Source organism: Bombus terrestris, chromosome 4, assembly GCF_910591885.1.
Source record: "Bombus terrestris chromosome 4, iyBomTerr1.2, whole genome shotgun sequence".
Lineage (NCBI taxonomy): Eukaryota > Metazoa > Arthropoda > Insecta > Hymenoptera > Apidae > Bombus > Bombus terrestris.
In genome coordinates this window covers 15,227,691-15,240,684 of record NC_063272.1, presented here as the reverse complement: position 1 = coordinate 15,240,684, position 12,994 = coordinate 15,227,691, and the positions used below count along the sequence as shown (strand labels likewise).

Genomic DNA, 12,994 nt, shown 5'->3' with positions numbered 1-12,994 from the left:
TTTACTTTGATATGAGACTGTATAATTCGAAATATGATACACCACGATATATAATAAATATTAAGATACATATATATATGTGTACATGTATATATACATATACATACATGATAGTGCATAAACTATTAGTTTATAAACTGAAATACATATTTCATCAGTAAGTACATTATAATATGGCAAATCTGTTATATTATTGTAGGTTGTCTTTTAATTATTATTTCAAACAATGTTTGCAAACAATTATGGTATTTGGAATAACAGATAAGAAATTTTACAAAATAAATAAATAAGTGCTTAGTTGTTAATTATGTGCAATAGGAATTTCATACTTTTCCTACAACTTATTACAAAGTAGATATTGTGTCTACATAAGTAGACATTAATTCTTTTGTAATATACTTTGTTTTACAAAGGTGCATTTTTTAGTTTGAACTTATTTTTAGATTTTAAATATGGATAAGTGGTTAACTGATGATGATGAAGAAACATGGAAATGGAATTGGACAGAATTATGTGGGTACAGTGGAGGCATTAAGCCTTTAAATCCAAATACCCATGATCTTGATATTTGCTTTCAACAACTTTGTCTCCAGGTAATTCATTGACACTGATGCTTCATGTACATAAATCATACATATTATAATATCTTTTAAAATACTTTTTAGATTCCAGTTTTAATCTGTATCGCTATAGTTTCTGCTTATCACTGTGGAAAAAGAAATATATATCCCATTCGTCATTTTGGCTCTAATTATGTTATAAAGTTGAGACTTATAATTACAGTGTGCCTTATAATTCTTCCTATACTTAGAGCATATATTATTGTTAGTAATACTGCTCTTGCTCCACCAAAGCATGTATTACCTAGTAATAATCAGATACAAGAGTATATTATGACATCAACTGAAAAGCCAAATGTATCTTTGGAGGATTCAAGTATATTACATCATATACAAGATGAATGGAATCGTACTATTGATTTTGCAAAATCAATTCTTTTCCCAAAGAACAGCATCCAGAATATCACTGAATCTTCTATTAATTCTAACACACAAGAATATAGTCTAATATTAACTGCAGTCAAAGATAAAGTCACATCAGCTAAACCTATTGACTATCTTGTGGCAGGTACTGAAGGATTAGCATGGGTTGTTCATCTTTGTTTCATAACAAGCTTAAGAAGAGGAAGGAATTTTAATCCACGTGGTCCAGTTTTACTTCGGGCATTAATATTTTTATTGATTGTTATTTCTACATTGCTGTTAAGAAGCCATATCAAATACAATCCTCAAAATGATGTTCTACCAAATTTGTCATTGGGATTTAGTATCAGCGTTGTCACTCTATTAATACTTTATGCTATAACATTGATACCCGGTCATAGTAATTTACAAGATATGAGATCATCTCAATTTAATGAAGTAAGTTATTATAAGTTGTTTATTTCCAAATATATTGGTTCATATTATCAGTGATTAGCGTTTTTTGTTTGCTTATCAGTGTAAGAGATTTCAGACATCTGCTACTAAATGTATGTGCTGTTACCAAATTGACTATGATATCTAAAATCATGGATTATTGAGTAAATATAGATATCACAAATCAATGAGAAATATGTTTATAGATAGGAGAACAAACTGCACTATTGAGTAGTCCTAATTCTTCTTATGTAAGATTTCCCGAAGGGCAGGACCCAATTTATCTTGGGACTGCTATGGAGGATGCAACCGCATCTTCCAAACTTATATTTCATTGGGTAAACCCATTAATGGAAAAGGGTGTTCATGGTTTATTAAATCATTCAGATGATTTATTTGATTTACCAGAGTATATCAGCACTAATACAATTAATCAAAAGATCGACAAGCATCTACAAAATATGGTAAATGTAATATTATATTTTTTCAACTATGTTAATGACCAAAATAGTTACTTTTAAATTTATAAATACATTCTAGCCAAATGATATAACTAATCAAGTAGAAAATTTTGAGTCTATATTAGAAGAACATGTCCAAACAGTTACAAACAAAATGACCTTGTTTAACTTATTGCATAAATGCTTTGGTTGGGAGTTTTATTCTGTTGGAATATTAAAATTTATCACTGATTCTACTTCATTTATGGGACCATTAATACTGAACAAATTAATTGGTTTTATTGAAGACAAAAATGAACCTATCTCATATGGATACCTATATGCATCATTAATATTTATAAGTGCTTTAATAGGTAGGTATTCATAGAACTGACTAATCCTTGAATAAGGAATATGTTTGCTAGAAGCCCTAACAATTTTCTTATTTTAGGAGCATTTTGTAATACTCATTTCACCTTCTGGATGTCAGTAGTTGGTTTAAAAATTCGTTGTACAGTTGTAACTTTGTTATATAGAAAGATTTTGCACTCTTCAAATATTCAATTGAAGCAGCAATTTAATTTTGGTGAGATTGCTAATTTTATGAGTACGGATAGTGATAGACTTGTTAACAGTTGTGCAAGTTTTCACGCATTTTGGAGTATACCATTACAAGTAATTTCTTATTTTATTCTATAGCTCTATTAAAAATCGATTTATGAGCACTTAGTATACTTCTATATTTATATGTTTTTCAGTTAATTGTAACATTATATCTTCTATACAAGCTAATAGGAGTTTCATTCTTAGCTGGAATTGCTTTTGCAATAATACTTATACCTATAAATAAAGCGATAGCAACTCAAATTGGAAAATATAGCACGAAATTAATGGAATGTAAAGATCAAAGGGTGAGACTTGTAGGGGAAGCATTACGTGGAATAACTACGATTAAATTAAATGTGTGGGAAGACCATTTTTTGCGGAATATATCAAGTTAGTGCATCTTCAGAAATACGAATTTGTTTTTTTATTATTCTCTCATCCTCGTACATGATATTTTATGTTTTCGTTTTTTAATACAGAATTGCGTGAAAATGAGATTAAATATTTACGGGGTAGAAAATATCTAGATGCTTTGTGTGTTTACTTTTGGGCTACAACACCTGTATTGATATCTATATTAACATTTGCTACTTATGTACTCCTTGGACATGAACTTGATGCAAAGACAGTATTTACTAGTATGGCATTATTGAACATGTTAATAGCTCCACTAAATGCATTTCCATGGGTTTTGAATGGTCTTACAGAAGCTTGGGTATCACTTAAGAGAATTCAGAAAATGTTAGATGTGAGTTAAGCTCGCAGTTTAATTGCGTTTTTATAGGTTTAAAATTGATTAAAAAATATTAATTAAGTTCAATTTAATATAGTTGCCAGATGCGGATATGTCATCATATTATTCAAAACCACCACCTGGAATAGATCTAGTGCTTCAGGATACAATGCTTAGCATAAACACAGATCAAAATATAGAACAAAATGGTCTTACTACTCCTAAAGATATCTCAAGCCCATCTGGTAGTTCAGAGTCTAGAAAGATTGTTACCTTTGAAGATGATGCTATTTTTAGTCTACATGACATTAATATTACTGTTCCAAAGGTAATAACATTGCTGTCCATTTTAATTGAATTAAATTTTATGAATCGTGTACTTTGTTCTAGGGACACTTAATTGGTATCATAGGAGAAGTAGGTAGCGGAAAATCACTACTTTTAGATGGTATTTTAGGTGAAATTATTAAAGTCCGTGGTACGATAGCAGTAAATGACATCGAAAACGGTTTTGCGTATGTAAAACAAAATCCGTGGTTACAACGTGGTACAATTCGAGACAACATTCTTTTTGGGAAATCATATGATTACAATAAATATAAGTAAGTATTGAATTGTGTATGAGAAAAAATATTGCAGTATTCGTAATTGAAGTAAATTATTTATAACAGGAATATTTTGAAAGCATGTGCTCTCAGTGCTGATTTAAATTCCTTGCCTAAGAAAGATCTAACACCTATTGGCGAAGCAGGAAACACGTTAAGTGGAGGCCAAAAAACAAGAATTTCTTTGGCACGTGCTGTATATGCGGATAAAGATATTTATTTATTAGACGATGTTTTGGCGACTTTAGATCCAAAAGTCGCTAGTTATATATTTAAACGTGTTATTATGGGTTTACTGAATAACAAAACAAGATTATTATGTACTCATCAAACTCGATATTTAATATATGCAAATTTAGTAATAGAAATGTCAAAAGGCAGGATCATTAATCAGGGTAAACCAAGTGACATGTTACCTGATATAGAAGATTACTTATTATCTTCAGAGTCTATAGAGTCAGACTTAGACAACATATCCATAAATGATTTACCAAGAGAACTATATCAAACTGATAAAAATAAAGAGGACCCCTTGCTTGATGAAGAATATAAAGAAAAAGGCAAAGTTCAACTTGGTGTATATAATTGTTACATAAAAGCAATAGGATATTATTTAGCAATTTCAATAATGCTCTCTATGTTCCTAATGCAAAGTTCCAAAAACATCACGGATTTATGGCTTTCTTATTGGGTTACTCACAGTAACAAAAGTGTAACTAATATCACAGATAGCTCACCAACTTTACGATTAGATTATGTCTTTGACAATCATAATATAAGCACTAATTATTATTTAACGGTATATGCGCTATTAGCTGTATTTAATACATTATTCACATTAATGAGAGCATTTATGTTTGCATATGGTGGAATTCAAGCAGCAATTTCTATACACAAACAACTTTTAAAGGTTGTAGTACGGGTATGTAAGCTTCATAAAAAATACCTAATATCATGCTAAAATATATAGCCCGAATAACATAGGATATTTCTTTAGGCTAAAGCTGTATTTTTTGATATTCAACCATTTGGAAGAATTCTAAATAGGTTTTCATCCGACACATATACAGTCGATGATAGTCTTCCTTTCATCGCTAATATATTATTCGCTCAGTTATTTGGATTGATTGCAACAGTTATTGTCATAGCCTATGGACTACCGTGGATACTTTTGGTACTGGCGCCATTGATACCGGTTTATCATTGGATTCAAAATCATTATAGGTGTGTTGCTTGAAACATTACGCGAATGTGTCTCGAGTCACATGTTATTTTATTAAAATTTTCAGATTAACATCGAGAGAATTGAAGCGCTTATCTAGTGCCGCACTTTCACCATTATATGCACATTTTAATGAAACTCTACATGGACTATCTACCATTAGAGCTTTTCGCATGGTATCTCGCTTCAAACAAGCAAACGAACTCTTGTTAGAAATCAGTCAAAAAACGCAGTTTGCGTCGTTTGCAGTGAGCCAGTGGCTTGCATTAAGATTACAACTCATTGGAGTAGCACTTTTAGCAGGAGTGAGCAATATAGCAGTTTTACAACATCAATATGACATTGCGGACCCTGGTTTAATAGGTCTTATTATTACTTACACATTGTCCGTGACTGGGTTGCTATCTGGCGTAGTAAACGCATTTGTCGAAACGGAGAGAGAAATGATCGCGGTTGAACGTGTAAAACAGTATTTAGAGAATGTTCCAGTAGAAACTGCAAAAGGAGAAAATCCACCATATGCTTGGCCGAGTCAAGGTGTAATTGAATTTAGGGACGTCGTTTTAAAATATAGGTAATTAACACAACTAATTAAATGCTATTATTCAGTATTATAATCGATGTTTAAACCATGCAGAGAGCATTTAGTGCCATCATTGAATGGGATATCATTTGTTACGAGGCCAGCAGAAAAGATTGGAATTGTTGGTCGTACAGGTGCTGGTAAAAGTTCCCTGTTTGCTTCATTATTTAGATTGACGGAAGTAACTTCCGGGAGCATATTGATCGATAACGTGAACATACGAACTTTGCAACTAAATGCAATAAGGTAAGTTGCGTCAAACTAATTACCCGATTTAAGAAATGATTAATTTATCAGTATAGACAAGTAAGAGTTTAAATCATTTCAGATCTCGATTAGCTATCATACCTCAAAATCCATTTTTATTTTCGGGTACGATACGAGAAAATCTTGATCCGCTAAATCAATATCCAGACTTACAAATATATAAAGCTCTCGAGAAATGCAAAATTCATTCGTTGGTACATCGTTTAGGGGGTCTTGGTGCTACTTTAAATGAAAGTGGTAGCAATTTTAGTGCAGGACAAAGGCAATTGTTGTGTTTAGTCAGAGCAATTTTACATAACGCTAAGGTATTATCAAGTTTTTAAATTGGAAACACAAGATATTATTTTATATAATTTTTAATTATTAATCTATTCTTATAGATCGTCTGTATCGATGAAGCTACGGCAAATGTTGATCAAGAAACAGACAAGTTTATTCAAGCGACAATAAAGTCTTCCTTCCAGACCGCTACAGTACTCACTATAGCGCATAGGATAAGGACGATTATGTACTGTGATAGGTATGTTAGTTTTACAGTTTACTCTAAACGTGTATGTTTGATACGTATCTTTTTTTATTTTAGAGTTCTCGTAATAGGAGATGGCGAAGTTTTAGAATTTGAAGAACCGAATTTATTGATTCAAAATGTTAATTCCCATTTTTATCATTTGGTAAGCCAAGAATTTTCTGACAAGGAATGAGCGTTCTAAGACTAACTAAGATGTTTCATCTAAATATATTTATTTTTTCTTACGCAATGAACTTTTTACAAGTACGTGGTCTTATAATGTGTCATAGTATTAGTTATTTTTACCGTATATAGCATAACGCATCTTGTACATCATCGGTAAGAAATCGGTATTTTTTCCTATAAATCATAATTATTTTCGTACGAATATAATCTATAAGAATATAAATAATGTGTTAATTTAGTAAACGTACTAGGAGATTACGATACAAGACAAAATATTTGATTTTTTATTGTTTTATACTTAAGATATTTGTACTAAGTCAGACTACCTCTTATGTTGTCGGTAATATACGTAAAAATTCATAAAAATCGATGTATCCTTTTTTGTAACGATCTAATTCTTTGAACATCGTTTGCCACATTGTCGGTAATACTTTCAAGTTGACAGACTTGCTTGCAGAATAGAAATCATCCAATATTAAATATCCTTTATCTACAAGAGAGGCTCCTTGATGTCATTGAAAAATCTATTGTTAACAATACCTACGATCCTTATCCAGTAAAGCGAATAATAATTCTGCATTAACGTATGAATCATCCGTTTTACTCTTCTTGAACACCCATGATTCAAACTCTCCGTACAGAATTCTCTCGGTAGACTGAAAAATCTGCTTCACTTCCGTCTACAGATCAAGAGAAAATTAAACTATATTTAAGCAAAAAATTATTTTCTTCTTAAAAAACGACTTTACTTTGTTCGGGCGACATCCGAAGACAACAGTCATCGCTATTTTATACTCTCGTTTGCTCAAAGATCCCCTTCCATCAACGTCGGCATAGTTGAAGGCCTGAAATCAAATTTCAAATGACCAAAATTTCGGATATTACAACTATTACCGCGATCGAATCTCCATTTTACAATGCTCGCGCGATCCTTGATGCCGTTTGGCTTCATCTCGGCCTCCTCGAATGAATCCGGCTGGAATGAAACTTTCTTGAACGATTTCCATATTAAGCAATTTGATGAAAGCGAGGTGTTGCCTGCAGTCGCGTAATAGCGTAATAAGAGACAGAAGGTATCGGTCTTTCACGCGAGGAGCTCGGCCGACACGCATTATATTGTAATTAAAGCGGTGCCTCTCCTTTCAGGCTGTGGTATTTTGTAATATTCATCGCGGGGCCAATTAACGCCGCCGCGGGACACGTACACGCGTCTTCCTGCGGCTGTGTGCGCCCGATGACATAACGCGTCTGCTATATCCGGCATTCAACGGACGTTTTCGCGGCCTCTGTTACCGTTCTTCGTCGCTGAAAACTAATGAGCTGTAACCCCGGCTGATTTTACTTCCCGGTTTTTAATTACCCGCCATTTAAACCCGTTTATTCCTTTTTTCTGTTCCACGCATATGCGTATATCGTAATGGGCACGATATTATTTTTCACGCGCATTCGCTCGACGAAACAGGCTAATACGACGACAGGCCAGTACGATTATTTATATAGCGCTAATGATGTGCGTTTCGCACGATCGTCTGTCGTACGTTCTCACTGCGACATCGACGACAGTTCAAACAAAGCATATACCTCGCAGATATTGTGTTTATTTCTCAACGACGATTTCATACGAGGCGAGACGTTTCTACGTGTGGCAGAATTCTGATAAAATCTGTACAGTTCAACGATCGTATCGATTCAGAGAGTTCCTTCGAGACAAACTGAACTATGACCAACGATAGATGCTCTTTTGTCAAAGGTACCACGTTTCAATAACGCAGTTTCCTTGTCTGCAATTCGTTCGAGTTTCGTGCCCTTTTGGAAGCAACGAATTAAGTAGTTTTCATAATTCTTCGTCTCGCCGCGATTCTCCGGGCGACGCGCCGTCACAGATGGGAATCTAGCGTGGCGGCAGGAGTTCTGTTTCTTTTTTTTTTGCTCTTTATAGACGCGACGACGAGCCGCCTTTGAAACACGTGTGCTTCCGGCGCAAAGCACAGGCAATCTCGGCTTAAAAGCGGAGCCTTATGGTGTCGTTGTTTCATCAGCCGATACTCTTCGACGGACCATAAAATTCACGTAGGTAAACGTTCGTAAAGAATAAGATCACGATATGGATATTTCAATCGTAAAACAGAAGTTTACGGTACGGTATCGTATTTTCTGCCATTGAGGAAGAGGAAGTTCCGCTGGAGCATCGCAGGGATTACGTGTACAGGTTCTCCTTAAAAAGAGGATTAAACGCGAAGCGTGGAATATTTGAAATTTCATCTTGGATGTAGTTCGTCTCGTGACACAGCCGGTATACGCACAGCCCTTCGCTCTTGCGCGTCTCGCTGGGCACTCGAGGCTTGAAGCACAGTCACTAGCGTAGGGGGCTTGCCGGCTACCCCAAAAGTGCACCTATCAAGGGTTGGTTTCAACGAGCTCACAGCCCTGGAGACCCTTACTATCGCGGCGACTGCGCACCGCTCTTCGAAAACTAGTTCGCGTTTTGTTATTGGATTCTCGGGCGACGTTTCGAGTTGGCGAACAGCGGAAATCGCGCGTCGACATCGAACGGAAAATGTATGCTCGTTTATATATCGCACGGTAACGTACTAACACGCGTTAACGTTAACGTGTAGTTTACCGGTTGACTCGTTGCAATTTGCATGCGTTTCCATTTCACGCACTATTTGCCTGCGGGGCGATGCCTGTTCACGCTTCGAATATCGTCGCATTTATCTAAGAATATTACTCGTCGTTAATAAACATAGTCGAAACTATCGGTGAATCAGCAACGCCTGGTACCCATAGCGCCCCGTGTTTCATGTCTACGGGTTTATCGTCAGTGCGGCGCGATCTCCACGGTAGCGAAGGGTGTCTAGGCCTTCGTTCACCCTTGAAGTTACACAGAAAATATGCCAATATCGTTCGAATGAGGGGTTCTGGGGCGGATAAGGAAGCTAGGCGACGATAGCGCGATTGCCAGCGAACGCTGTGGAGAAACGTTTACTGGCGATACTACGTTTACTACGCCCCCGTTAAACGCATGGTCTCGCATGGAAGAAAAGTTTGATTCGCAGGCCATGGTAAAACGCGTTCTCTTCCGTCGTGCACACACACGCATGATGTCAAGCGACTGGCTGATTACATGGCAACGGACCATATATTTGCATTAAGCCGCGACTCACCATAACTCATTACGTCCACAATTCTCTTTCGTCAGTCGGCAACATGTTGGCCGCATAAATCACAATTTGCCCTGCACCGCTCACAGGTGGACACGACTAGTCGAGCTCGAATCTTGAAAACGCCATGCGATCGCAGTGTGCACCATGCAAAACCGAAACGATATCCGGTGTCGCGTTTAATTGACTCTGACGTTATATCCATGTGCCTGGTAATTACAGAATCGTAATGACGATCTCTTTATCGCAGCGGTACATTTGCAGATTTAGCACCATGAATGGAATGCGCGAAAGCGATCGATGCTTTTTCTTATCGAGGACTAGAATCTGTTTCATGGCGTTTCGATTAGGCGGTCGATTAGTATTGGCCGTGTGGTGTTTTTCGCGAGTGCGAATACAATTTCGGGTAGAGGTCGAGGCTTCGCGGCGCGCTGCGACGATGAGACGTCTCTCGACGCCGTGTTGACGCGGCGCGTTGACACAGCGGCGGCCGTGTTTGTAGAACAATGTCCCCGCGGTATTACTAGAAATAAAAAAACGGGATAGACGTGTCACCAGACGAGTGTAACGCCTCTCATATTTCCATTAAGTAAGGCAAGACACAGCCGGATAACGGATATAACGGACGCGAGCTATGGCTTTTACCGTGATTAGTGCATCGTGCAATGGGAAGGTTCGTAAGGTATAGAGGTGCGTGTGAACGTTCTTGCATATTGCACGCATATAGTATAAATGCGTTTGCGATATTACGCGCGCGCGCGCTCACGCACGCTCCTCAGCTATTGCCATGGATTTCGAAGTCTAGTTCGTTCGTATTGGGTTCTTCCCCCGGGAGACAGACTATCGCACCGCCCGGAAATTTTCTCCTTCTTCTGTCGTCTGCCAGTCCGTTCTTCTTGGAAAACACGCACTTACACATTGGTTGGATAAATGAAATCCTTCGACATTGAATCCATTAAGCCGGTTCGGTATCGTCCACGAGGAGCATCCTTAATAACGTTCGTTCGTACTTTCCTGAATGCGAATGGTTGGGGTATGTGCGTTCTTCACGCTATATTTTCACGCGTAAAACCCTTATCGCCTGCTGCGTAAGTACTATTATGCGTTTGCAAAATAAAAAATAAAAGGAAGAAAAAAAAAAAGGAAAGAAATGGGAAAGAAACGGTGGGAGACGAGCGGAGGGGGGAGGAGAGAAAAAGGAGAAGGAAACGCAACTTCTGAATTTCAGTCAAGGATCGTCGAGACGATGTTTCGGTGAAACTTTCTATACGTGTGCGCTCTCTGTCGCGACACGGTCGTGCTCGCATTATACGGTCTGTCGCGACGAGAAATAGCGGAGACACGAAGGTGGTGGGTCTTCTACATTTACTTCTGTTCCGTAGAATCATTACTACGTCCCGAGCTAAGCCAAGCGTATGGGCGCCTGTTGACGGCAGCCGTTGATGCGTTAAAGGGACGAGGAGATAAGTTTTTTTCGCGAATTATGAAGGCGCTCATTCATTACGTGTTCCGTAATTGACGAGTTGCACGAAAGAGGATGGAGCTAGTATCAACAACGCTCTCTTCCCGTCAAGATCCTATCTGCCGGTAGTAACGTTATTTCTTCTCCTTTTCCCCTCGTTTCTTTTCTTTTTTTAACATTTCCATTAGCGACCAATGAGTCTCGCTTACGATCATCGATGAAAAATTCTACGAAATACCGGAATATGTTTCGCTGCAGTATCGGTAATTGAATAGGGAGGGTGAAAGAGTATTGCCGCGGCGAACGTTACTGTAGTCAGATTCGATTTCGTAATTCATTAGCATAGAATTTCCGATGAGCTATGCTTTGTTCGTTCGACATTATAATAATTTAACCGAAAGCTATCGGAGGCGGGGGTTGCGATTGCCGTGGTCCATGCAATTGGCTTCCACCTGATGCGAAATAGATGCAGCTCCGAGTGGATCGAGTCCATTCGTATCATGCCAAATGTGGCATAGGCGGTAATTGGATTTCTCCCTCTCTCTCTCTCTCTCTCTCTGTAGGTTTGTTTGTGCGTGGTCAGCGACTAAAAAAAGTCGGCTATGATTTTGAAAATAGAAAGAGATTTAACGCGACTACTGGCGAATCGTGCGAGAAATAAAAATCTTTGAAAGAGAAAACAAACTCGTGGCAGTTTTAATATTTTTGGAACGTTCTCAAAGCTCGCGCTTTTCTACTCATCGTCTTGATATCTCATCTCTATCTATCTACTTCGTCTTTGCTTTATGCTTTGCTCGTAAAAGCTCGCCAAGCGTTTTCTTGTCGGTCTTCGTTTCCTGAATTGATTACGCTTACCCCGCTACGGCGTTATCCCTTTACCTAACGGGTCGCTAATTAAAGGCAGGGGAAAAGTCGATCGATCTTCTCACAACGATCTTGAAACAGTATATCCGTTTCCTCGATTCCTGGTGCAGGCAACGGGTTCCGTGGTTTCTCCGTCGTCGATAGGGGGCTTCTTAGTCGAGCGAACACTTACTCGCTTACAGAACACCCTCTCTCGTGTTCCTTCTTCTTTTTCTTCGTTTAATCTCTCCTGCTTGTCTCGTATCCGGTTTCACCTCCGTTCTCCGCTAGCTTTGCCGTTAAACAAGAGCTGACAAAAACACGTGTAACTTTCAATTGGTCGAGCAGTCACTACGGAGATTCTCAACGGGGTTCCTTAATTGGGTTAAATAAATTCGGCTGGCTGGCATATGTGTACAGAGCAGGATGGAGATGGCCTTCGTGCGCGTCCGTGCGACGCGTATCGAAACTATAGTCGAACATGGTAAGACGAACCCTTCGCAGTGTTCGTGTTGTTGCAAAGGGTTGAAATTGAACGGGGGATGACCCACGTTGAGGAATTCGATAAACGAACTCCAGGGAAATTTATTTGCCTAAGCCGGACTTAGCCTTGTACGATCCGCGCACGTTCGCGGATGACGAAGGAAATTGAAACGATCCGGCGCGGCGCCCGATTCCACGGACATGCCCGGCTTTTTATAAATATTTAAAGGCAGTTGGGTAGTTTGCGAATCCGCGACGATATTCCGAACCCTGTTAATGCAGCGAGGTCTGTATTAAAGCCTCGTCAATATCGGTACCGGCAACAGGCCGTTACGGTATCCGGATGAAAAAGAGGTAACGACCGAGGGGTGTGAGGAGAATTGGAGGCGAGCGACCATCGTTTGTCTGGCTGGCGGAGTTTCCGCTCGGAACTATAAGGACTCCGCGCTTTAATGGAATAAAGAACCGGAGGAA

The 12,994-nt window shown here is 38.2% G+C and overlaps 2 protein-coding genes across 3 annotated transcripts; one reads left to right on the top strand and one right to left on the bottom strand.

The window, feature by feature from the left end:
• The first annotated feature begins 97 nt into the window (after positions 1-97).
• Positions 98-7,159, top strand: LOC100651558 (ATP-binding cassette sub-family C member 10). 2 transcript variants are annotated; one of them, XM_012307884.3, is made up of 17 exons: positions 98-157; positions 444-593; positions 666-1,421; positions 1,625-1,882; positions 1,959-2,232; positions 2,310-2,533; positions 2,617-2,854; positions 2,944-3,212; positions 3,295-3,525; positions 3,588-3,799; positions 3,869-4,724; positions 4,800-5,026; positions 5,092-5,598; positions 5,662-5,853; positions 5,936-6,179; positions 6,255-6,394; positions 6,458-7,159. In XM_012307884.3, the coding sequence occupies exons 2-17, from the start codon at positions 453-455 to the stop codon at positions 6,573-6,575; spliced, it is 4,887 nt and encodes a 1,628-aa protein (XP_012163274.2). In that variant the 5' UTR covers positions 98-157; positions 444-452; the 3' UTR covers positions 6,576-7,159. The 2 variants fall into 2 exon arrangements, with proteins under 2 accessions (XP_012163274.2, XP_012163276.2); XM_012307886.3 differs by lacking the exon at positions 98-157 and adding an exon at positions 232-351.
• On the bottom strand, positions 6,631-10,826 carry LOC100650239 (EF-hand calcium-binding domain-containing protein 11-like). The gene is made up of 4 exons (XM_048405048.1): positions 7,485-10,826; positions 7,318-7,413; positions 7,113-7,248; positions 6,631-7,058 (listed from the first exon to the last, which is right to left on the bottom strand). The coding sequence occupies exons 1-4, from the start codon at positions 7,518-7,520 to the stop codon at positions 6,898-6,900; spliced, it is 429 nt and encodes a 142-aa protein (XP_048261005.1). The 5' UTR covers positions 7,521-10,826; the 3' UTR covers positions 6,631-6,897.
• Between the last annotated feature and the right edge of the window lie 2,168 nt (positions 10,827-12,994).